Here is a 24,337-nt window from a genome sequence, read left to right as displayed (position 1 = left end):
GACTTGTATTTCTTCGAATTGAACACTTTCAAGAGTCCAAAGGCTCGATGGGAATTGATTGAACCTTTAAACAACTTTAAACCACCTCCTTTGACTAATCATTCATTGTCAGTTTATAAAAACAAGATCTATGTTTTTGGTGGGGTCTATAATAATGAAAAGATCTCAAATGATTTGTGGTGTTTTGACGCATTAATCAGCAAGTGGATTCAAGTTACTACCACAGGTAATGTTCCGCCTCCCGTCAATGAACATGCAAGTTGTATTGTTAATGACAAATTATTTGTTTACGGTGGTAACGATTTCAGTGGTATAATCTATAATTCTTTGTATGTATTGGACTTGCATACTTTAGTCTGGTCGAAATTGATTGAACTGGGCGAAAAGAATGGTCCTGGTCCAAGATGTGGTCATTCAATGACATATTTACCAAAGTTTAACAAATTATTAATTATGGGTGGTGACAAAAATGATTATACCAATTCTGATCCAAATGATTTTGAAACTTATGAATTGTACAATGGTGAAGAATATGGAACCATGATTTATGAATTAGACTTAGATATTGTCGAGCATTTCTTATCCTCAAATGCAACTTCTAAGGCCGCAGCTAAGTCTCCTACCAAAAAGATGGCTGCTTCTGCTGCTCCTATTACTCCTGCCGCCGGGGATGATTCGAGAAACAACCTGTTACGTCATGCAAGAAGTTACTCAGCTGGGCCTGATGATTTCAAAACCCCAAATGTCTCACCAGAGAGAACACCTAAAATTGTTACAGATTCCGAAATTCAATCCAAGCAAAATGACACTCTGTCGGGAGATACGTTTGTGGATGTGGATGTTCCATCTGGGAATATTTCAGAAAGAGACATTTCTGTTGACGATCAAAAAGATTTCGTACCATCTGATGATGAAATTCCACCAATGTCTCAACTTAGGTCTCGTGGTGCATTAGGTAATAATTCGACCTTAGAATCTAATGGAAATCGTCCGAAAGTATTAGGAAAGGACTATAACTATATAAGCTCTAACGAGGATTTAAGACAAAGCAACAATGCTACTCCGGTTTTAGAAAGAAACTCGGAAGTTCCATCTTCGTCCATTAGTAGAAACGGACAAGAAGATTCGAAAATCAAAAAGTTAGTTAATGAGTTAACAAATGAATTGAATGATTTAAAGGCTTCCACGAAAGTACAGATGCAAAACGCCACTGAAAAAATATCTCTATTGGAACAAGAGAATGCTTCCTTGAGAGAAGATGATAAATCCATTAATTTGAAAGGGCAGCTTCAAGAAAAAGAAGCATTACTCAGTGAAAAGGATAATTTGATTTATGAATTAAAGCGCCAAATTGACCCGGCTTCGCTCGCAATTAATGAGGATGAAAGTACAGAAAGAGGAATCACTGCCGGAGGAATTTCTGAATTGAGCAAATATAAGTTAGAAAGGTTGGAATTAAACAACAGACTAATTTATTTGGAAGATGAAAACTCTGCATTGACAGCTAAGTTTGCTGATTTCGAACCATTCATGAATAATCAAATTGGACAATTATCAAACTTTCAAAGGATTATTAAAGCGCAAGAAGAAAAAATTTCCAAATTGTCAAGCCAAGTTAAGGATCAAGAACCTTTGCATAGAGAGATTAATGATTGGAAAAATAAATTCCTCAATTTGCAATTAGAATTTGATAATTACAAGACCATAAACGCTGATGATCAATTTTCTGATAGCGATGGCGAACGTTTCGCTCAAGAAGGTGAAGAAGTTAATAGATCTATCGCTAGTAACACATCTGCCAGCAAAAAGTCGAAAAAGGAAATCGCATCCCATTTGGAAAGTTTAATCACTTTATGGTCTGCAAGAAGTGCATCTGAGCAAAGAGATATGTCGGGCAATATTAATCCTAACTCTGAAAGCTCTGCAATGGTAACCAAATTACAAAAACAATTAGATGATCTATTGAAAATTAGTAAACAACAAGAAATGGGATCATCGAATGAAATTCAAAGCTTAAAGAACGAATTAAATATTAAATTGCAACATTTGAAAACATTTGAAGAAAATTATAGAGATGCCTTGCAATCTGTTAATAATACTAGTAAAGCTCTTAATTTAACTCAGGATGAATTAAATAATCAAAGAATCATGATGGAGAAATTGATTAAAGAGAACAATGAATTGAAATTATTCAGAAGAGCATCAAGAAGAGTTAGTGCAAGAACCCCTATCATTAATGAAGAACAATTTGGAGATAGTGGTGTTACATCGCCAGCGATATCTGAAACGAGTCCACATGATGATGAAGCTGCTATTTCAAATGCCCATTATAATATGAAGGTAAAAGACTTAGAAGCGGACTTGTATATTTTGAAACAAGAAAGGGATCAATTGAAGGACAATGTTACTTCTTTACAAAAAGAATTGTATCTTTCTCAAAATAGTCAATAGATGTGATTATATATTTATTTATTGTGGACTTCCTAATTTTTTTTTAATTGATTTAATTCTTTTAGAAGTTAATGTATTATCTATTTTTTATTTTGAGAATAAATTCTATTCTCGTATTACCCCATACTATATTAATATTATAGGAATTAAATATCATGTTTATTTTTATATTTACACACTTGAGCAGATAAATACCTGCTCTTTACTGTTTTGTACATAAACTGTGATGTCTATTGACAGTTTCGTATCATAATCCGTATAAATATGGAAAATATGGACACTCTGTATCATAACTCTATTCATGGCGCGCTCTTAATTACGATGAATTATCTTGCTGAGACCCACAGGCACTTGAGTTAGCGTTTCTACCTGGATGAATATTAGTACCGGTACTAACATGATCATTCTCAAGCAATAACCTATCGTGATTAGCAGCTTCATAATTTGGAACCCAATCAGTTGATTCGTTATCTATATCAACTTCATTCAAAAGATTATTGTTACTGTGGTATAAATCATCATCGTCATCTTCTTCTAAACTCCCTTGGTTTGGAGGAGTATCTGTCGATGTAGAATTCTGATAGCTAAAGAACCCAAATGAATGTGAACGTCTCGACGATGTGCTATCATTTGAATCATTATTCAATTGATTCGTTTCTTCGCCCACCTCCTCTATATTTTCTAATATTTCATTATTCCTATCAATTGGGCTGATTGTTTCTGCTTCTTCTGCATCATCTAAAGGCGGTGCAGATGGTAATAAGCTAGCCTCCCGTGCTCTCATTTGCTCTTTCTCTGATAAATGTTGATTTGTTGGCATTTGAACTGGTGCCAAACTTGAATCATGATGATAATTATTTGAAGCTTCCTCATAGCCTGGAATAGGGGTGTCAGCAATATTTAAAGGTGAATCTTGCTGGCTCTCAAAATAAGGTGGTGTAGAAAAATGAGTAGCCGGTATAGTCTCTGAGAGTGGGTTAAAGCTTGTTGGTTGTTGATGGCTTTGTTGCGAAGGTGGTGTAGACCCATTTTGATTGAACAATAAGGGGGAATCATTAGACCCAGAAACAGATGATGATTTTCTCGAAGTCAGAGAAGTAGAATGGAGATTTTCATTTACTAGCTCATTGGATTGCTCGTTAGAAGTGTATGCTAGTCGCTCATTCAGACGATTAGTTCCAATTATTACTTCAGTTGTTAAAAGGAGGAATTTTTTCATTCTTTTATATTTATCGGTATTGATGAACCCCGATCTTTCATTGTGATTCATGGATGCATTTGAATTGAAGTTAAATTTATATTTCAAATCACTAGAAGGATTTTCCAATAATGAATGATTTGCCTCATCTGTAGATATGCTTGGCTTGTGGTGGTTACTGCTATCTAGAACTAGAGATTTACCCGATAGATTAATCAATACTTCAATGAAATATTGAAATGAAACTAGAGGGCACCCTGAAATTGTAGGAAATGCATCCGCTGGGACTCTTAGATTCGTATTGATTTCAGATTGAAATGTATTTGGGTCAACATACAATGGAACAACCAGTTGCTGTAAATCTTTTCTGAACGATTCAACCATATTCTCATGACCATTGCTAAGTCTACAAACTCTAACAAAGGTAACAATAATGCCATTCAAGTCTTGAATTTTTCTTGTATGATTAATATTAAGTTTTATCGGAATCAATTCTCCTCTAAGAAAACCCCTTTCAGGAATCTCAAGCGCAACCTTAATAACCTGCGGTCTAGTCTTATCTGGCCCATTCAATGGCGAATTGGAATTCGAGTGAGAAGCACTATTACCAGGTGTATTACTATTCGAATGAAATTCACCATTTGTTGTTGTGTCTGAATTATTCGAGGACAAGGTATTGAAGGTATTCACTGTGTTCAATGTTGATGTGGATGACTGCGTTCTGGATAACTTCTTACTTAGACGAGGGTCTTTTATAATTAATCTTTTAGGTTTGGATCTAGGCAATTTGGAAACGTCTATCGGGTTTATCAAAGTAATGATCTTTTCGGACGTGTAGACCGAATTATGAAAGTTCAAATTTTTGGTCTTCAGAATAAAATTATTCTTTGTTGTATTATTATTGCTGTTATTGCTGTCCGACAATGGAGAAACTGCCGGACTATCATTTGCAAATGATGATACATTCCCGACCGCAGCTTTTAATGAATATTTAATTGAGCCCTTCCCAAAATCAATACTAGTAAATACTCGCTTGTTGGGCAACTTAACAATAAAGGGAAATCTATGTTCGCCTTTAAACAATCCATTACCGAATTCTTCCACGTTGTTGTCGTTACTATTGGCACTATTTTCGTCTCCGTAAATTTTTATTGTGTGATGAAATAATAGTTCTTTAACTGGTCGTAATTTAGAATGTGATGATGCATTTATCTTCACACTCCCTATCAAGGACAACGTTATTACTATGTTTGCAAGATCCTTTTTGGATATAAATATTATTTGCCCCGATACCTCGTCTCCTGGAACCCAAGATCTATGGGGATCCGCTAGCAGAATGTAAAACTCATCTACAGAGTTGAAATCGAGTTTATACTTGAAGTTTGTGTCTCCTGATAGTAATGACCCACTCTGTAGGAACCTGGGAGGCCCATTTGGTATTATTTTTGATACTGCTTTTCTCATCTTTCACCTTTGTACAGCATGGACTTGCTGTTCAATTTATTACAAATACTTTTCTTTTAATTTAATACAATACTGAAAATAAATATAAAAGTCTCGAGTTACGGTACTTGTTTATCTTAAAAGGATTGGTTTTCTTAATCACAATATATCAATTATTAGATTGATTGATTTCTCCAGTTTCTATTAGCGTATGCTGTTATTGTCTGCCGATATTCCGCCCAAAGGGAGTATGTTCTTTGACATATTAATGACAGACCTTATATGCAGTATGTATTTTATTGTACTGGTCGAAGATCCGATATTTGTTCAACAATAGACTATATAGATCTTAGATTAAGATAAGTATGTAGAGTGTATTCAAGTGAATTGATAAAAAAACTTCTTGTAGTATTTGAAGTTTTTGTAGAACCCAGTTAACTCTATAAATAAAACCCCGGGTATGCCCTAAGCGAAACTAGTAGAAAGCTAGTGCACCAAGACAAGTTGGAAATTTCGGACAACGTATTGGACTAATTTTAGGGAACTGTTTTCTACAATAGGCTTATAGTTAAAAATTATTTTATGTACTAAATGATACTATTAAGCTATATGTTATAATATGCAATAAAACAAAAAAAGACAAAAAGATATATCAAACGAAGAAAAAGTATAGTGTAGTGTACAGTAAATTAACAAGATTATTTTTCATGTTGCAGCAATTAATCGAAGGTTTTCTTAGTACCCTTGAATTCAGCGGAGTTTGGGGCAGATCTTGGAGGAGTAGATCTTTCACGGCCACCGAAGCCACCTCTACCACCGTTACCACCGAAACCACCACGGCCACCACGGTTACCACCGAAGCCACCTCTTGGGGCGTTGCTGTTGTCTCTTGGAGTAGAGAAATCTAATCTACAAGCACGACCATCGATGTATTCACCGTTCAATGCTTCTAAAGCGGCCTTGGCTTCATCGACAGATGCAAATTGGACGTAACCGAAACCCTTTGGTTGTTGAGTGTCAGGGTGGGTTGGGATTCTGCATGAAACAACAGTACCGTATTCACCGAAAGTGTTGAATAAACTGTCTCTTTCAGCGTTGAAAGATAAGTTTCCGACGAATAAAGTGTCAGATGGAGCAGATGGAACATCACCGTATTGCTTAGCTCTATCGGTTTTTGGGTTGGAAGCATGAGGCTTACCAGTAGACAAGTCTAAGTTAATTGGTCTACCATCAAGCTCTTTACCTTGGTATTCTTGTAATGCCTTTTCTGCAGCAGACTTAGAATCGAAGTCGACGTAACCGTAACCTCTAGATTTACCAGTGGATCTTTCCATGATAACTCTAGCGCTAATAACACCACCAACTGGTTCGAATTCTCTTCTTAACCATTCATCATCGATGCTCCAAGACAATCTACCAACGAATAAAGTAGCTGGTTCTTCATTAGTCTTTGGCTTCTTTGCGACTGGTTCTTCAGCAGATTCTTCAGCTTCTTCAGAAGATTCTTCAACCTTACGCTTCTTAGAATCCTTTTCTTCTTCTTCTGCATCACTGTCTGAGTCGGATTCGGAATCAGAAGATGAATCAGAATCAGAAGAGGAGGATGAGGATGAGGATGAGGATGAATCAGAGTCTGATTCGGAAGATGATGATGAAGATGCTTCCTTCTTAGCTTCTTTCTTGGTTTCCTTTTTGGTTTCTTTCTTAGCTACCTTCTTAGTTTCCTTCTTTGGTGCTTCTTCTTCTTCGTCAGAAGATGAAGAATCAGAAGATGAAGAGTCAGAATCAGAAGATGAAGAGTCAGAATCAGAAGAATCGTCCTTCTTTTCTTCCTTTTCTTCAGTTTCGGATTCAGAATCAGAACTGGAGTCAGAATCAGAAGATTCCTTCTTATCTTCCTTTTCTTCGTCAGAAGAATCAGAGTCTGATTCGGATTCTGAAGAAGAGGAACTGGATTCGGATTCTGATGAAGAGGAGCTGGATTCGGAGGAAGACTCTTGCTTCTTAGCCTTAACTTGCTTCTTATCAGCCTTAGCAGATTTAGTTGATGATTTAGCCATTATTTATTAATTTATATTTTTAATTGTAATAATCTTTGCCGATAATTGAAGAAAAGATATTAACTTTATATCCCGATGAATTAAATACTGTAAGGGCATCTCTTGAAAATTTTGAAAAAAAAAAATTAAAGAAAAGGTCATGTGACTTTAGAGATGCCCATATGCTATTAATATGTTTTCTGGGGTCAACTGTCTATATTGATATCTACAATAATATATTTGAAATACTATACAATGTAGAATATGTACTTTTCGTGCATATGTTGCAAGTTAAAGTTACCTGTTCTGTATTTTAATTTCAGCTTCTTCACTCCAACTTTGTTAATCTCTAAAATTCCCAAATTCTCGATAATTTGGAAATAATTGATTTATATGAACTGTTTAAAGAATATCTGAAATATACTTATTTTGTAGGATCCGAAAAGGATATAAGAAAGATTTACTTCTTCAATACAAAGAGACTGTCACACAAATAATACGACCTTTAGTCATATGACAATGATGTATTCTATTTGCATCTAAAACACTTATGGTACGCAATGTTACGCTATGCGATATTTCCTAGCTTTTTCATCAGCTCAAAATTAAAATGAGAGAAAATACATCCGAATTGTAACAAAAATGTTGTCCGTTATTACCTTGCACACCAATATAAGCTGGCTTTTATTAATGTGTAAAATTTTGCAGCAAGTCGGATAGTGCACTACAAGGGGCATATGAGAAATTATAGTTTTCAGGATCAATGTGCCAATTACTTCTGTGATGCATCACACTAGGATGTACGAGCTAAAAGCACACTCTGATATATAGGCCGAAGTGGTATTAGAACCTCTCTAGGTACATAGAAGAAATCTGCAACTGCGGAGGGAATAACTCCAACGGTAAAAAGAGGCTATACACGTGACGAAAGAATGCTCCGGTACCGGAGAGAGAATCGCCCAATTCATTCTTCCTTAGTCATAGTGGTTCCATTACGTTTTATTATTTCTATGGATTGTTACTTGTTGATTCAGTCATCGCATTTATTAAAAGCATAAGTTCAAAAAAAAGAAAGCAGAAATACTGGAAACAAGACTATGTTTAAACAAACTGCTACACTTTTTCAGAAAGCAGCATCTGCTGCGAAGCCATATGCGAATATGCTTAAGGACCCAAGTCAAAAGTATACAGCTTTTAAAGGTGTTGCTTTACCTAACAGAACTTGGCCTAACAAGGCGATTACCAAGGCTCCAAGATGGTTATCTACTGATCTTAGAGATGGTAATCAAGCATTACCAGATCCTATGTCGATCGCAGAAAAGAAAGAATATTTTCATAAATTACTTGAGATTGGATTCAAAGAAATAGAGGTTTCATTTCCTTCAGCTTCTCAAACTGATTTTGATTTTACCAGATACGCCGTCGAAAATGCACCTGAGGATGTTTCTATTCAGGTTTTGACTCAGTCTAGAGAACCATTAGTTAGAAGAACTGTTGAATCAGTCAAGGGTGCTAAAAAGGCTACAATCCACATTTATTTAGCCACCTCTGACGTTTTCCGTGATGTTGTATTCAATATGTCACAAGAAGAGGCTATTAGTAAGGCAATTGAAATCACTAAGTTAGTGAAATCGTTGACCAAAGACGATCCAACTGCGCAAGAAACTGAATGGTCCTTAGAATTTTCTCCAGAATGTTTCTCTGATACCCCAACTGAATTTGCTGTGGAGATATGTGAAGCCGTTAAGAATACATGGGAACCAACTGTTGAAAACCCAATTATCTTTAACTTGCCCGCAACCGTCGAAGTTGCCTCCCCAAACATTTATGCTGATCAAATCGAATACTTCTGTAACAATATTAGTGAACGTGAAAAGATCTGTGTTTCTGTACACCCTCACAATGATAGAGGATGTGGTGTTGCTGCTGCTGAATTAGGTTTGATGGCCGGTGCTGATAGAGTTGAAGGTTGTTTATTCGGTAGTGGTGAACGTACCGGTAACGTCGATTTAGTTACTGTTGCATTGAATATGTACACCCAAGGTGTTGCACCAAACTTGGATTTCTCTGACCTTGAGTCCGTCATTGAAGTTACCGAAAGATGTAATAAGATCCAAGTTCATCCAAGAGCTCCATACGGTGGTTCTTTAGTTGTTTGTGCATTCTCCGGATCCCACCAAGATGCCATCAAGAAGGGATTCGCAAAGGCTGAAGAAAGAGTTGCCAGAGGAGACACAAAATGGGCTATTCCTTACTTACCATTAGATCCAAAAGATATCGGTAGAACATACGAAGCTGTCATCAGAGTCAACTCTCAATCTGGTAAGGGTGGTGCAGCATGGGTCATCTTAAGATCTTTAGGTCTTGACCTTCCAAGACAACTCCAAGTAGCATTTTCAAGTATCGTTCAAGAGAAGGCTGATAGACTCGGAAGAGAATTGTTAACCGACGAAATCAATGATTTATTCAAAGAGAAATACATGTCCCATGAAAAGTCCCCAATCGTACTCGAGGACTTTGATATTCCAAAGCCAGCTTCACCTTCTTCCAAGAACAACCGTGAAATCAACGCTTCCATTCGTGTCCACGGCAATCCTGTAAACATCGCTGGTCAAGGTAACGGTCCAATTTCCGCCTTCATCGATGCTATTTCAAACAAGTTCGGCACCTTATTCGAGGTTGTCAACTACTCAGAACATTTACTCGGCTCTGGAAGTCAAGGCAAGGCTGCAACCTACATTGAATTGAGTTACCTCAACAAGAACGGTGAAAGAGTCTCTCAATGGGGTTGTGGTATCCATTCCGACGTGTCTGAAGCTTCCATCCAAGCCATTCTTTCTGTGGTTAACTCTTTAATAGAATCAAAGGAAATTCCTGTATAACTACCGGATGCACCTGTTTCGCCTGCCGTACAGAATTATTGAGTCTCTTATATATACAAAACTAATACAACTTAGCACTCATTAGTGTTCTTTAAAAAACACTTGTAATACATATTTGCACCTGAATTTCCTATCCGCTCTACACTATTGTTTGGAAGGTCAAAGACTGACGAAAGTGGCAAACTAAAAATTGGTGGATTGGAAAACATCCCTATAGTAGAACTAGTGCAAAACATGAACTTTGCAATTTAATGATAAAGCAGTAGTAGAATAATAAGAACAAACAAAGATATATTAGAGATCCACTTATGAGCTGTGAAGATATAGATTATACGAGAAATGTAAATCATTTAAAGCAAATGTACAATGACTAAAGTTCAATCTATTTCAAAAAAAAAAATAAGTAATATGTGGTATGATTTAGGACAGAGATAATTATATAATGGTGGGACGACCCAAATAAGTATCACCCTACTTGAGGAATTAAGCTTTAACGCCGCTAAGAACGAGCATGTATTTAAGACGTATTTATTGAGTGGAGAATTAATCAATTCATGTAGACGCATCTAAATTCTTATAATTTGAAGTTTCAAAGGAAAAATTGACAACTGAAACTAAATATTATGAGATAAACTTATATGAAGACACATCGAGTCTCAATTTCTTAGATATTTCATCATAATCAACTTCAATTTCATCCAGTTCTTCAATATATTTGTTGTTAGCATAATCTAATCTTTTATAACATTTTTTGTTCATTTTCTTTAGTAACAAAAGAACGGAAGGATTGCAAGATTTTATGCATGCTTCAATGTAACAATAATCTATATCATCTCCAATATATTGTCTAATATCAATACAATGATACATTATACCACTGTAAATAAAATTATGTCTATACAAAGGGTTAATTTCAATGTATTTGTCAAGGTAATTGAAGTCATTATAGGAATTGCCGAAAACTAAAAATGGTTTATGTTTCTTCACTAATTCTAATGAAAGTGAAGGTGAAATAATGACAAATTTACTCAAACAGTAATCCATGAGATGATTTTTTGAATATGACTCTATAGCAAACCTGACATCATTCATTATGTTGACTTCAGTTAAAGGTGTAAGAACTTCGTTTTCCTTGTGGCCACGATTTAAATAAGCAAACAATAATTCTCTTTCAATATTACAGATATTTGCATAATCACCTGGCGGAATAGTAAAGGAATAAATGTCTAATCCTCCTAATGTATATCTAGTGGGAGATAAAACAAAACTCCAGAAATCTGTAATCTTTTTTGATTCACTATCATCAGGCAAATTATAGAAGTATTTCAACTTATTTATCGGATGCAAATAACTGGGACTGATTATTAACTCGAATGAATTCAAAGCAGAAATAAAACACAATATATCATGCAATTCTTCATATTTCAATAAATGCTTCACATCGTCTTTGGCTATGTTTCTGTACAAGGAATAATCAAACTTCTTTAAATACAACCTAGAGTCGTACTTTCCGTTCCTTATATACGTCGCAGTAATACTCATTTTATATTTATTGTCAACAAATTCGATCTCATCTAAAACAAACTCCGCAAACTCAATATTTCTCCTACATCCATAGTTGATACAATAGTAGATCGACTCTATATATTCTTCAATTAACGTGGAGGTTGCTACCATTTTGAACCTTCTTACATCCCCGTAGTAAGCATATTTGTGAAATCCAATAATGTCTCCAGCATTATAGGTATGTAAATCTTTTGTCTCTTTAAACAACATTTTCTTATCTCTAAAATCATCTCTTAATGCATCTCTAAATGTAAGTAGTCTATTTCTAAAGGAGGCATAATGTAGCACTTCCCAGGGCTATTGCCCATCATCCACCTGAGTGTGACTGCTAATGAATTTTTCACTTTCAGAAATTCGCACGTGATATTTTTTTCGACCAATTTTCAATTTTTTTTCCAGGCCATCCCGCTCACCGCTCTCTGGACAATACCTAGTATAGTGAAAAAAAAGCTTGTTAAAATATTTTAAGAAGAATTGTTGAATCCTAAAGCAAGTGTACAACTTAAACTTCATTAAAGATGTCTACTTTTGAACCAGTTGTTGTTATTGATGGTAAGGGCCATTTATTAGGACGTTTAGCTTCTATTGTTGCTAAGCAATTATTAAATGGACAAAAAATTACCGTCGTTAGATGTGAAGCCATGAACATCTCCGGTGAATTTTTCAGAAATAAGTTGAAGTACCACGATTACTTAAGAAAGGCTACCAGATATAACAAGACCAAGGGACCATTCCACTTCAGAGCCCCATCCAGAATTTTCTACAAAGCTATCAGAGGTATGATGCCTCACAAGACTGCTAGAGGTAAGGCTGCCTTAGAAAGACTTAAGGTTTTCGAAGGTGTTCCACCACCATACGACAAGAAGAAGAGAGTTGTCGTTCCACAAGCTTTAAGAGTCTTGAGATTGAAGCCAGGTAGAAAATACACCACCGTTGGTAAATTATCATCTGCCGTTGGTTGGAAATACGAATCTGTTGTTGATAAGTTAGAAGAAAAGAGAAAGTTACAAAACGCTGAATACTACGCTAAGAAGAAGGCTTTAGCCAAGAAGGTCAACGCTGCCAGAGCTGCCACCGCCGAATCTGATGCTGCTAAGCAATTAGCTTCATTCGGTTATTAGAGATTAAGTACAGTTAACTTGTTACATTAAATAACGTTTGGGCAAATATTTCTAATATATCATAATTATTTAGTCGAGTGATGGTTATGTTTTATATATTATTATTCTGTAAGTAATACAAAATTGAATAGTAAACGAGTTTTGCGTGTAGTATATGTGGGTCAGGAACTAGAGGTATTTTGACTTTTATGAAAGGTGATATTTGACTTGTATGAAAGATGTTATGTGATATTTTGGAGCATATTTCTGTATCTTCTTGTTTTGAGAACGGAACTAACTCTTACGAATATTTGCACTGTGGACATTTGACTCATATGTCTGGTGAGAACCGATATTGTTTATCTGACCTTCTCTTTTATCCTACAACATCCCTACATTGGTTAGTGTTGTTTAAGACATTAACAAAAGGTCCAATATTGGTCTTAACGATCTCTTCTAGCATATAGAACCTGTGGTGTGTGAAATCGACGGTTCATTAAACCTTAAAGTCTAAGAGCCCAGATGGCGCCCAAGTCTGGATTAGTATACGTTTACAACACAGATATAAAGAAATGCATTGAACATTGTATCAAATTAATTGACCAAGATACCGCCTTGCAGTCATATAACATAGTGTATGTAAATTGCACCATACCCACCGACTTATTTAATATGATAGACACTTTACCAATACAATTCAAAAATAATGAAAGTGTTATGAAATCGTTCCATTATCATAAGGCTAATAGCTTACAGGATTTGCAACAGTTGATATCTAGCCAAACGAGTGATTTTGTAATGATAATAGAATCAATAGATCAACTTGCAAAGTTAACCAATTTAAATTACACCGAGGTAAATTCTTTGCTAAGTAGAATATTACTAATGTTAAAGAGGAATAAGATGTCCTTATTATTGGACAGGTATTGTAATAGCTATATAGAATATTTTGTTAATGATGTATATGAAATCTAAGTTTACGAATGATACGACCCAAATTTTACGAATAGACTAATGTTCACCTCCGAAATGTGATCTAATTCTATAATAGTACCATGGTACGTGCTTTGAAAGCTTCAATGTCCTTGACTGTGGTATTCCATCCACCATCGGGAAGTACAAATTTGGTGAATTACTCATATAAATGATTTCCTACTTTATATTTTGATATGTATGTACTGGATTTCTCAAGTGATCATACCACTGTTATATATATCGAAGATTTGATTATCTTATTTGTTTCAAAGGTTTGTTGTACTACGTTATCATAGAGTTGGAATGCAAAAATAGATCAGAAAAATGTAACACAAAATTGTGGAGGGATATCAACAGAGGTGAAGCCAACATAGTTAATAATCTTAGACTCATTAATCACAATGAACTCGTTTGATTATAACCCAACGGATCATTTGAATCAGATATTGGAGAAGTCTGGATCTATTGAAGAAATACCAGAGCTTTTAGCCTATTTAAATGCATACAAGTTTCAATTAAATAAACAAATACAACATGATGTAACTCAATACAACTCTCCAATAGCATTAAATGAAGACACAAAAGAATTAATAGATAATATAAAGAAGATTAAGGCCAAGTCAGCGGAAACGCAAGGCTCGATTGTTTCAATGACGTCCTCAATACAAGAATTGGACAAATGTAAGAAGAATTTAGTTCTACTGATGACCATTTTGAAAAGGTTGCAGATGTTAATAGATGCCAACAAGACATTGAATTCTATAATTTCTAGTAAGCATTATAAGGATATTTTGCAATTGCTTAGTGTTGTTAAGGAATTATTAACTTATTTCAAGCCGTATAGATCAATTGATGAAATTAACCAGTTGAATTTGAATATTCTGAAAACGCAAAACAAATTGGTAGATGATATTTTCATTGATTTTGAAGATACTATAGTAAATAAATTGGACAATGATCAATTATTTCATGGTTGTGAGATCTTGGAATTGATCGATTCTAAGTACAAGGATAAATTACTCAACTGGTTCTATAACTTACAGCTCAAAGATATTAAGTCTATATTCAACAACTTCGATGAAGCAGGATCTTTGGAAAACATTAACAGAAGATATATGTACTTCAATAATACATTGGCAAACATTCATCTGAATTACATGGATATGTTTCCTAAAGATTGGTGTATTGATCTAGAATTAAGCAAAATCTTTTGCACTATCACCAAACAAGATTTAACGTCACAATTGAATAACTCCATACCTTCAAATAATCTCCTTGATGCATTGACTAAAACTTTAGATTTTGAGAAAAACTTAAATAATATCTTTAAGACACAAGAGTTTAATCAAATCATACTGAAGGTTTTCGAACCATATTTGTCTATTTGGATCAACGAACAGGATAAATTGTTACATTCTAAGTTTTTAGAATTCTACTCAGTTAGTCAAATACCTACTGAATATTCTAATGTACAAAGTCATGAAGATTTTATTAATGTTTTAAAAATTAATAACGTTCCAAACATATCCAACTCATCTATTGAATTATTCAAGACATTTCAGAAAATTTTGTCATTGATCATAAAATTAAGCTCTGGTTCAATTTTAATTGATTTATCAAAATTATTTGTGAAATATTTAAACGAATTTAACAACAAAATTCTTCTTCCAATGATACCAAATAATAACGAAAACCTCAATGGTATTGAGCCTATTAAATATCTCACTATGATTTTGAATACAGGGGATTATATTTTGAATAATATAAATGATCTTCAAGATAGATTCATTAATCTAATCGATGAACCCTTTAAACCGAAAATTTCTTTCGAAACAATTAAAGATGTTTTCATTGAATTAATTAATAAATCAATTCAGACATTATTGCTTAAAATATCCAATGATTTGCAATTTTCATGGAGACAATTCACTAACAATAACTGGAATAATATGGAGCAAACTGTTGAAATTTCCAACTACATGATTGACTATAAGCAAAGTTTAATAAATAACTGCACTTTGATATTACCTTTAATTATAAGAGAGGGATATATAAGAAATTTTTGTGACAAACTAACCGAATTGATTACTTATTCATATTTGAACAATTTGAAGTTAGTTACACCATTAAGCATTATTAATGTTGAGCAGATCATGTCTGATATACAAAATTTGAAAAAGCTTATGCTTGATTTACCATTATATTCGAATCCAAGTTTTGATGCATCTAACAAGGAAGAGCATTCAAATATTAATTTAAAGACGTATACTAAGCATGTTGAAATTCAATTTAATAAGCTTGATACTGTTTTGAAATTGCTTTTAACTCCAACACTCCCTATTGATAATTTAATCATGAACTATTTTCAAATTATCGGCGACAAATCAACTTCTAATTTCGTCAAGTTTTTGAAACTTAAAAGTATTGACCCTGCCCAGAGGTTTAAGTACGTTGAAATATTCAATCTACAGATATCATATCAGAATACTTTAATGGAGGAGTCCCCTATATTGGGCGTTATACAGGATGATACACCAAGTGTAAATAGTAACAATTCGACACCTACTCCTACAATGAAGTCCCCTGAGCCTGAGGCTAAATCTCCCAAATTATTGAATGCAAACTTTCAGAATAATTTGAAAATTAATAACTTTGAGAAAAATTTACGTGATTTTGCGTTAACAGGAGAGACGCATGTTAATAAATTCAAGAACTTTGGGAAGTTTTTCAGGAAAGATAATAGTAATAGTAATGAATAATGCCTGGCTTTATAGCTTAATATAATCAATAAAAAACAATTAATTGTATATCACGTGATTATTCGGTATAATATCAAAAGATTTGTCATGATCTTCTAGTAAGTAGTATTCATTATATAGCATTATGTCAAGATTAGTTAAAATATGCGGTATTAGGACTGAAGAGGCAGCAAGTTGTGCTATTGAATCGGGTGTTGATTTACTTGGTGTAATTTTGGTACCAAATAGAAAGAGGACCATTGATCATGATGTAGCCAAAAAGATTTCACTTTTGGCTAGTGATAAGAGAAAGACAAAAAATACTCAATTCAAAACTGTAAATTCTATATTGAAGCATCTAGAGAAACAGTCATTTGAGAACTGTGATCAATACTTTGATTCTTTCAAGCAATTAATAATAGATAATGGACCGTTCTTAGTCGGTGTTTTCAGAAACCAAGATATTTCGGATGTATTTAAGATTGCAAAGGAGCTTAGTCTAGACTTTATACAGCTTCATGGGAATGAGGACAAAGAAAAATTCTGTCAATACAATTCCCTGGAAGAATCATGTAAATACGGGATCATTCCAAGATTTGTGATCCCGAAAGATATAGATGTGATGGACAAGCTCTTTACAGAAACTATCAGGGATAATGTATATGCTGGAAATGGATTTGCTCTACCATTATTAGACTCTGAATTAGGGGGAGAAGGTAAAACTATTGATTGGAAAACAGTCGATGACTTGCAAAATGGTAAATTTATCTTAGCAGGAGGTTTAAATCCTGCTAACGTCCGAAGTGCGTTTGAGATCAACAATGTGATAGGATTTGATGTGAGCGGTGGTGTTGAAGATGAAGATGGAAATAAAGATTTAACGAAAGTTGAGGGTTTTATAAGAGCTGTCAAGGAAGATTAATTGCAACAAGTATGTCTAGAACTTTCCAGATGCGTTGACTGAAGCATTAAGCGATTATTGTATATTAAATAGACAAAAATGTGCCATGTAGTTGAGACTATCTTAACTACTAACTAAATCTGATAAACATATCATTTGAACAGATTTATATTATTTACGTGATCTATGAAATAGGTATATATAAACACAATTTAGACCAAAACTTTAAAATTTTTTAAATTAATCAGCTTGATCCCAATTACCAGGTCTTGGTTGTTTAGGCATTTGTGGGCCACCTGCTCTCTTGGCCATAATAATTTGATCAATGGATAAGATTGTATTTGTAGCGTCGGTTGCCAAGTCAATGGCTGACCTTTTGGCAGAGAGTAAATCAAGTATACCGTGCTCTTTGACATCCAATAATCCATCATCCGAATCATTATCAATATCAATACCGATGTTTATACCTTTGCCATCTTCTGCAGCATGAGCAGCGTACAATTTACTTAATAATTCAGAGGAGTCTAAGCCTGAAGTCTCAGCTAAAACTCTTGGGATGACTTCGAAAGCCTTAGCGTAATGTTTAATAGCTAATTGCATCAAACCAGGTGTTTTCTCACCATATTGTGTAATTAATTTAATCAATTCAATTTCGATAGCACCTGCGCCTGGTAATAATCTATTATCCCTCAATAATCCCTTGATTGCATTGACACCATCATCAATGGCCCTTTCGATATCATCAAGACTATTGTGGGTAGCACCTCTAAGTATAATAGTAGAAGTTCTTGAAATAGATTCATCCTGTCTGAAAATTGTAACTCTATCACCACCAATTTCTTTAGTTTCAATCACGTCAACAACACCCATTTCATCTGGCATTGGGGCACCTAATCTTGGTAACGGAGTGGCACCACATACTTGACAGATTCTTCTTAAGTCGAATTTTGATGGGACTCTTAAGACCAAAATACCATACTTATTAAAATAATGTAAGGCCAATTCGCCAATATTTGCACCTGCTACAACAACCTTGACACCAGAATCTGAAATCTCCTTACACATCTGGTCTAATTGCTGTTCTTCACCTTTACTGAAGTCAAGCATTTCTTTAGCGTTATGTAACAACACGGTACCCTTGGTTTCTGTAGTAGAAATATCGATAGGACAAGTGAAAACAACTACCTTCGACTTGGTATTGATATTTTTAATATGTCCTTCTGGTTCTCTTGGGAAAACCATACCCTTGACAACTTCAGAATTAGCTAAACTGGAACCCATAATTTTCACTACTCTGATAGAGTCAATATTGAAATTTTGTGGTTTCTTTGGGTTTATGACAACCTTTACTGCATCAATCACTAATTTTGAAATTAAGTCTTCGGACCCATATTGTTTAGCTGAAATGACAGGTTTAATGACCTTCAACAATTCACTTGTTTCAGTGATCGACTCAACATTACTAACAACTAATGATTCTAACTTGTCCATGACAAACTTATTTGCCAAATTATAACCTTGCATGATTTCAGTAACACTTAACCCTAAATTGAGTAATTTTTCAGCAATGTTCAAGAATTCCCCTGCTAAAATGATAACTAAGTTGGTATTGTCACCCATCTCAAACTCTTGTTGCTTGGAAGCCATAATCAAAATTTTCACTGCAGGGTGTACAATTTCTAACTCATTGAGCATGGTGGCAGCATCATTTGTTATGAAAATCTTTCCTAACTGATTAATGATGATTTTATTTCTACCACTTGGTCCCATCGATGTTAATAAAATCGATGATATTTCTCGAACTGCTTCAATATTTCTTATGATCACCCCATCAGCACTAGTGTGCGATTGGTATCCTTGCTTAAATAACCCAGAATTTGGGGCTTGAGGTAATTTAAGCGACATTATTCTTCGATAAACACGGTTTAAATGAAAAGTATTCTTGTTGATTTGCCCTTTTGATGAATTTTTTGATCAACCAAAATCTCAAGCCGCATTTTTGTGTAATTATTATATAAGCAGCTGTACATTCAAAGATTACATTGAATAGAGTAAACTTTCTTTAAGAAGTACCTTATATATAGAGAATATAGTATGGATAGACTCGTTATATTAATATTTGATACAGAGTTTGAATTTACTTTCTAAAATTTGAAAATCGCATATGGAAACACTGACTCCAAATAATGCTCAGCTACCGGCAAGTTTGGAAATAACATCAAGATCTTTTTCAGTTATTGCATCGATATCACTGAACTTTGATAGTGTCTTTAGGTCGGAGTCAGGAAATTTGTCGACATGTTTGGAAATTATTAAATTGTAGTTTTTGAAAACTTTCTCATATTTATTTAGTTTATCTTTGAGCACATCAACGTCTTTCTGATATTTGGATACGTTATTCTGAAGCTGTTGCTGTGCATGCTTTTTTCGTTGCCTACACTTAGAAGCTGCAAGTCTGTTACGCTCCAATAGTCTTTCTTTTTTCCAAGCTGCTGTCCCAGGAATGGGCCCGTTATTAGGATTGTAGATCACCTCATTGTTGTATATTAATTGATGGTTTGGTGGAGGAACACCCGCAGGCGGATCTTTTGGGGTTCTATGTATTTCGGACTTCAGTTGGTTCTCTCTATACATTCTCTGTTGTTGCCCCAGTGGTATATCAAGGGCTGCTTTTACGGGACGCTGAGGTATCATGTCCTTCTGTGGCATTTGGGGTTGTTGGATTTGCAGAAACTGCTCGGTTGATCCTGGTCGCACCGGAGCCCTATTCTGGTGTGGATGAGCATCATTCAACATAGTATCATCCTTTGATAGTGGTTGGTCATTCAGTCTTGGCCCATTCAAATCCTCATCGAGCAGACTCTCGTTATCCAAGTAAAACTCGTGATTTATAATCTGCCCGATCTGACCGTTAGATATAGATATTCTTCTCCTTCTGGGAATCCCTTCATTTGACGTATATGGAAGCATCATGGTAGAGTCAAAAATTGGCGGATTCGTTATTGGATATGAATGGATATCAAATGGGTCATGATATTCAAATACATGGCCTTTATTTGGGACCTCTGCCGAATGGCTACCATTACTAACGTTTGCTATCGATATGCTACCATCATCTACTGTCTCTGTTTGCATTGAAATTGTTGATTCTGCTTGAACTGGTAATCTTGCATCTATATTAGGCTGGATGTTACGAGTTTGGACCACATTCCCATTAAGCTCACCCGTCACTATAGGAAAATCCAAATTTTCAATATTTTGGACCTTGAACTGGTCAAGAACTGGTGGTACCTGGTCGTACCCTCCGCTCTTTGAGTAATTCATAGTGACTATTCTAGTATTTATGTTAGTAATATTTTCCATTATTACTAAAACTACCTTAGATAAGATTTTTGTGTGTACTGCATATTGGTATTCCACAGTATTAATACCATTTGTGCACCACAGTTGTTGATTCTAAGACAACAAGAACTCAGAGTCTATGGATGATATAAAGGATAAATACAAGTATTTTCCTCAATATAATGAGTTACGGGATTTGCTTAAGCATGCTAACGTAAAAACGGGACGATTACTCAAAGCATTGGACAGTTACGAATACCAGAGCGATGACTATCGATTTGACTTCGTCATTGAAAACCAGCGAGGAACCAAGCTCTTTGGAATTCCCCTATTCTCGAATAAGACGCTATTACCGTTCATAGATCCTCCAACATATCAGCTGTTGGATGGGAGGACCATATCTCTCACGTATAACAATATTAGCAACTTTCCATTGCCCGATATGGATTGGGAATGGACGTGGGATAAGTGGTACTTATTGATGGTGAACGATGTAGATGCTCAGGGGTGGCTATATTCATTGATGATGTTTAGCAGCACGCATTGGAAAGGGAAGTATCGGTTTGGTAATTTTATTAGACGTAGGATATGGGTGAGGATGCGCCATAAAATTGCTACAGAAAGATCAAAACAAACTTAGGTTGGAAACAGAAGTAAAAAGGAAGAATGAATTGATAGAGCTGAAGTATTTACTAGAGGCTAGTAGACGGAATAGAACTATTTTGACAAGTTTCTTGAGCAAACCGGTTTAGGATAAAGTCACAAATACGGAAATCTATAAATTTAGAAACTTTGCTTGAGACAAGCATTAATGGTAGGGAGGGTATGATTTTCAAGTATATAGGCGTCATATTGCTTACTATCCATTGAATATTGGCACAATTATGAATAATATAGAAAGGAAAGATATTTCAAAAGTATATTGAAGTTAAAATATGAAATTGATAAAAGAATGTGATTCAAAAGGAAGAATACGTCCATCACATTTATCAGCAAAAATAAAGAATAACAAAAAGTCATATTTAATTTATAATACATAATAATCAAATATGCATGAATATCTATTAAAAACTAATTATGAATTCAAAATAAAGAATATAATTTATTTAATACACATTTATGCTTACAATGGTAATTTTAAGGACTTTTATAAACTATAAAAATACTTTCTAGAAAATAAATGTGACAAAGAACATTGGGATCAGGAAAAATATAATCATGAAGAAAAGCTAAATTTCCGGGAGTAGGATTAGTACTTTTTAAAGATGTAAAAGATAAAGATAAGAAAAGTGTGGCTCAATTTTGCTCTAAAAAATTTGATATGACACTTGAAAGCAAAGATTTTGAAATTGATAGTTGGTCTAATATTAATACAGGTGGAATGGTAAATACTCATGCTGTTTCGATGATAAATCAATAATACCAAAAGCAGTTAATATTATTCCTGATCCTATGAAAAATATGACTGATGATTATTTGGATACTATGCAAAAACTTATAAATCAAGATAAAAAAAGAACTAGGTACTGAAAATCCGTCTGATATATTAGAAGCATTAATGCCATTAACTGTATTTGCATCAGTAACAGAAAATATGAAAGCAATGAATGATCAAGGTAAGAAACTTAGACAAATTGAAGAAAAAGAAAGAAAAATGATGATATTCACTATTGTAACTACTATTGTGGGTATGTTAACTGCCTCATTAGGAGTTACTGGAGCTATTATTGATGTATTAACAACAATTGTTGGATGGGGTGTGACAGGTGATTTCAGTCCATTAGATCTTTTATCTATATTTGGTGCTATTGGAAGTGAAATAAAATTAGGTAAAACTTTAAGTTCTATTGGCAAAACTTTTGAAATTAATAAAGATGGAAGATTTAAATTAATTAATAGTTTTAAATATTATAAAAAAGTTAATGATGCTTTTAAAGGTTGTAAAAAATAATAAATAAGTAATTTCTGAAACATTTGAAAATGTTTCTAAAAAGTATTTTAAAAATTAGTATAATTTTCATATTCTTCATAGTCTTCTGAGAATATATCTAATCTACTAGAATCAAATTCTGGTAAATTTATATTATTTGTAACAAAATCTACTTTTAAAAATTCATATATATTTACATCAAACTCCATTTTAATATCAACATTGTTAGAATCAATTTTCTTAGGTTCTTCTAGGACGACTTCATTTTCCATATCTAAATATATATAAAAGTATCCTAATTTTTTAGCTTTTTGTAATTGATCATTATAAATTTCTTCATTGCATGATAGTGCTGCACTTCTAAATAATTCTAATTCTGGCTCAAAATCATATTCAAAGTATATTTTATTAAACTTATTATCATCATCTGCATACATAATTAATGCTTTACCTACATTATATTTTAAATGATTATAATTATCCAATAAATGCTTAAAAGTATTAGAATTAGGAACCGGCTTTATCCACAAATAAAATGGTTTATAAAATTTCATTTCTGATTCTTTTTTAATTTGATCAAAACAAATAATTCTTGAAACATAATGTTTAAGAAAATTAAATTTATCTCTACCCAGATACTCTTTACGGATAAAACAAGCAAATTCAGTATTTACTAAAATACCATGTTTAACACACTTAATTTCTAAATCATCTAAGTTATCAAAATCAATATTATAACTGGTATACATAGCTAGATCGCCTATGTATGCAGCATAATATTTTGTATTAATATTCATTATTATATAATTATTTTGTATATCACATACTACAAGTTGAAGTAATTTCTGAGACATATCTTTATTGATAATAATTTCTACGATACTCGGTAACTACACGTCTGCGAATGAGTTAAACAAATGGCTGTGAAATAGACGCCAGGTAGTTATCAATGTTCATCACTATCAAAATGGCTGAAATTGACCTACCTTTAGCCATATCTTTGATAAGGCATAAGAGGAGGATGGGTAATGTCCATTCTGTTGATTGTACGTTGTTTTTTATTTGATATTTTCAGGGTACTAGCTAACCGCCAGATGTGATTCGTAATATCATTCTAGGAAAAAAAAGACGGAAACCTAAACCAAATGGAAAGGGGCTTGCATTTATACTAGATTTACTTAATATAGACTACGCAATTAATGCAAATAAGGCGTTTATAGATTCGATAAATGTTCGTAGTCTTGTAACGAGAGAGTATTCTCCTAGAGAAATACGAGAATTACTAATGGCATTAAAATATTTAATTGCATGGGATGATCTGATTAAGAACTTGTATTTGATTAAATTGATTAGTCAAATACTTCAGAATATTCCCGAATCATTATTTCGGAGGATGAGGTTTTGTCGCAGCCAGAGTTCTGCTCTTACTTGGAGTTACATATTTATTGAATTAGATGAATGCTTGTTACTGATAGTTGCATTTGAAGTCAAAGAGAGTAGAAATATAAAATACAAATTTCGGTTTATTCTTGAGATATATAGAACATTGCTCCGAAAAATGAAAATGTTGGGCATCTCTCTCGACAGGTTTGCCAATGAATTTGTATTGAATATCGGCAAGTTAGTTATCCTAACAAAGACCGACTTCAATTTTGATAATTACAAACCAAATTACAATAGAACTATCAATGACATAGTGGATGAAACGTTCACTACGAAATATTTAAAATGGAATCGGTTAAGCGCTGATTATAACAAGTTTAGATATTTAA

The 24,337-nt window shown here is 33.9% G+C and overlaps 13 protein-coding genes across 13 annotated transcripts; 7 read left to right on the top strand and 6 right to left on the bottom strand.

The window, feature by feature from the left end:
* Window positions 1-33: 33 nt before the first annotated feature.
* KEL1 (Kel1p) lies at window positions 34-2,451 on the top strand (the record flags this gene model as incomplete). The annotated part of the gene is made up of 1 exon (XM_015612458.1): window positions 34-2,451. A coding segment is annotated over one exon (2,418 nt), but the record flags the coding sequence as incomplete, so codon positions are not given.
* A 316-nt stretch (window positions 2,452-2,767) lies between these two features.
* RIM8 (Rim8p) lies at window positions 2,768-5,113 on the bottom strand (the record flags this gene model as incomplete). Its single annotated transcript, XM_015612457.1, has 1 exon — window positions 2,768-5,113. The coding sequence occupies one exon, from the start codon at window positions 5,111-5,113 to the stop codon at window positions 2,768-2,770; it is 2,346 nt and encodes a 781-aa protein (XP_015466739.1).
* Window positions 5,114-5,811: 698 nt separating this feature from the next.
* AC631_03627 (uncharacterized protein) lies at window positions 5,812-7,152 on the bottom strand (the record flags this gene model as incomplete). Its single annotated transcript, XM_015612456.1, has 1 exon — window positions 5,812-7,152. One exon carries the CDS (start codon window positions 7,150-7,152, stop codon window positions 5,812-5,814), a length of 1,341 nt encoding a protein of 446 aa, XP_015466738.1.
* A 1,076-nt stretch (window positions 7,153-8,228) lies between these two features.
* Window positions 8,229-10,013, top strand: LEU4 (2-isopropylmalate synthase; the record flags this gene model as incomplete). The annotated part of the gene is made up of 1 exon (XM_015612455.1): window positions 8,229-10,013. The coding sequence occupies one exon, from the start codon at window positions 8,229-8,231 to the stop codon at window positions 10,011-10,013; it is 1,785 nt and encodes a 594-aa protein (XP_015466737.1).
* A 621-nt stretch (window positions 10,014-10,634) lies between these two features.
* On the bottom strand, window positions 10,635-11,789 carry AC631_03625 (uncharacterized protein; the record flags this gene model as incomplete). Its single annotated transcript, XM_015612454.1, has 1 exon — window positions 10,635-11,789. One exon carries the CDS (start codon window positions 11,787-11,789, stop codon window positions 10,635-10,637), a length of 1,155 nt encoding a protein of 384 aa, XP_015466736.1.
* Window positions 11,790-12,097: 308 nt separating this feature from the next.
* On the top strand, window positions 12,098-12,700 carry RPL16A (60S ribosomal protein uL13; the record flags this gene model as incomplete). The annotated part of the gene is made up of 1 exon (XM_015612453.1): window positions 12,098-12,700. The coding sequence occupies one exon, from the start codon at window positions 12,098-12,100 to the stop codon at window positions 12,698-12,700; it is 603 nt and encodes a 200-aa protein (XP_015466735.1).
* Window positions 12,701-14,055: 1,355 nt separating this feature from the next.
* VPS53 (Vps53p) lies at window positions 14,056-16,413 on the top strand (the record flags this gene model as incomplete). Its single annotated transcript, XM_015612452.1, has 1 exon — window positions 14,056-16,413. One exon carries the CDS (start codon window positions 14,056-14,058, stop codon window positions 16,411-16,413), a length of 2,358 nt encoding a protein of 785 aa, XP_015466734.1.
* Window positions 16,414-16,537: 124 nt separating this feature from the next.
* On the top strand, window positions 16,538-17,314 carry TRP1 (phosphoribosylanthranilate isomerase; the record flags this gene model as incomplete). The annotated part of the gene is made up of 1 exon (XM_015612451.1): window positions 16,538-17,314. The coding sequence occupies one exon, from the start codon at window positions 16,538-16,540 to the stop codon at window positions 17,312-17,314; it is 777 nt and encodes a 258-aa protein (XP_015466733.1).
* Window positions 17,315-17,533: 219 nt separating this feature from the next.
* Window positions 17,534-19,198, bottom strand: CCT8 (chaperonin-containing T-complex subunit; the record flags this gene model as incomplete). The annotated part of the gene is made up of 1 exon (XM_015612450.1): window positions 17,534-19,198. The coding sequence occupies one exon, from the start codon at window positions 19,196-19,198 to the stop codon at window positions 17,534-17,536; it is 1,665 nt and encodes a 554-aa protein (XP_015466732.1).
* A 285-nt stretch (window positions 19,199-19,483) lies between these two features.
* On the bottom strand, window positions 19,484-20,617 carry RCA1 (Rca1p; the record flags this gene model as incomplete). Its single annotated transcript, XM_015612449.1, has 1 exon — window positions 19,484-20,617. One exon carries the CDS (start codon window positions 20,615-20,617, stop codon window positions 19,484-19,486), a length of 1,134 nt encoding a protein of 377 aa, XP_015466731.1.
* A 157-nt stretch (window positions 20,618-20,774) lies between these two features.
* AC631_03619 (uncharacterized protein) lies at window positions 20,775-21,275 on the top strand (the record flags this gene model as incomplete). The annotated part of the gene is made up of 1 exon (XM_015612448.1): window positions 20,775-21,275. The coding sequence occupies one exon, from the start codon at window positions 20,775-20,777 to the stop codon at window positions 21,273-21,275; it is 501 nt and encodes a 166-aa protein (XP_015466730.1).
* Window positions 21,276-22,229: 954 nt separating this feature from the next.
* Window positions 22,230-22,586, top strand: AC631_03618 (uncharacterized protein; the record flags this gene model as incomplete). The annotated part of the gene is made up of 1 exon (XM_015612447.1): window positions 22,230-22,586. The coding sequence occupies one exon, from the start codon at window positions 22,230-22,232 to the stop codon at window positions 22,584-22,586; it is 357 nt and encodes a 118-aa protein (XP_015466729.1).
* A 47-nt stretch (window positions 22,587-22,633) lies between these two features.
* On the bottom strand, window positions 22,634-23,314 carry AC631_03617 (uncharacterized protein; the record flags this gene model as incomplete). The annotated part of the gene is made up of 1 exon (XM_015612446.1): window positions 22,634-23,314. One exon carries the CDS (start codon window positions 23,312-23,314, stop codon window positions 22,634-22,636), a length of 681 nt encoding a protein of 226 aa, XP_015466728.1.
* Between the last annotated feature and the right edge of the window lie 1,023 nt (window positions 23,315-24,337).

This window comes from Debaryomyces fabryi (genome assembly GCF_001447935.2).
Source record: "Debaryomyces fabryi strain CBS 789 chromosome Unknown contig00080, whole genome shotgun sequence".
NCBI lineage: Eukaryota > Fungi > Ascomycota > Pichiomycetes > Serinales > Debaryomycetaceae > Debaryomyces > Debaryomyces fabryi.
This window is presented reverse-complemented; position numbering and strand designations above follow the sequence as displayed.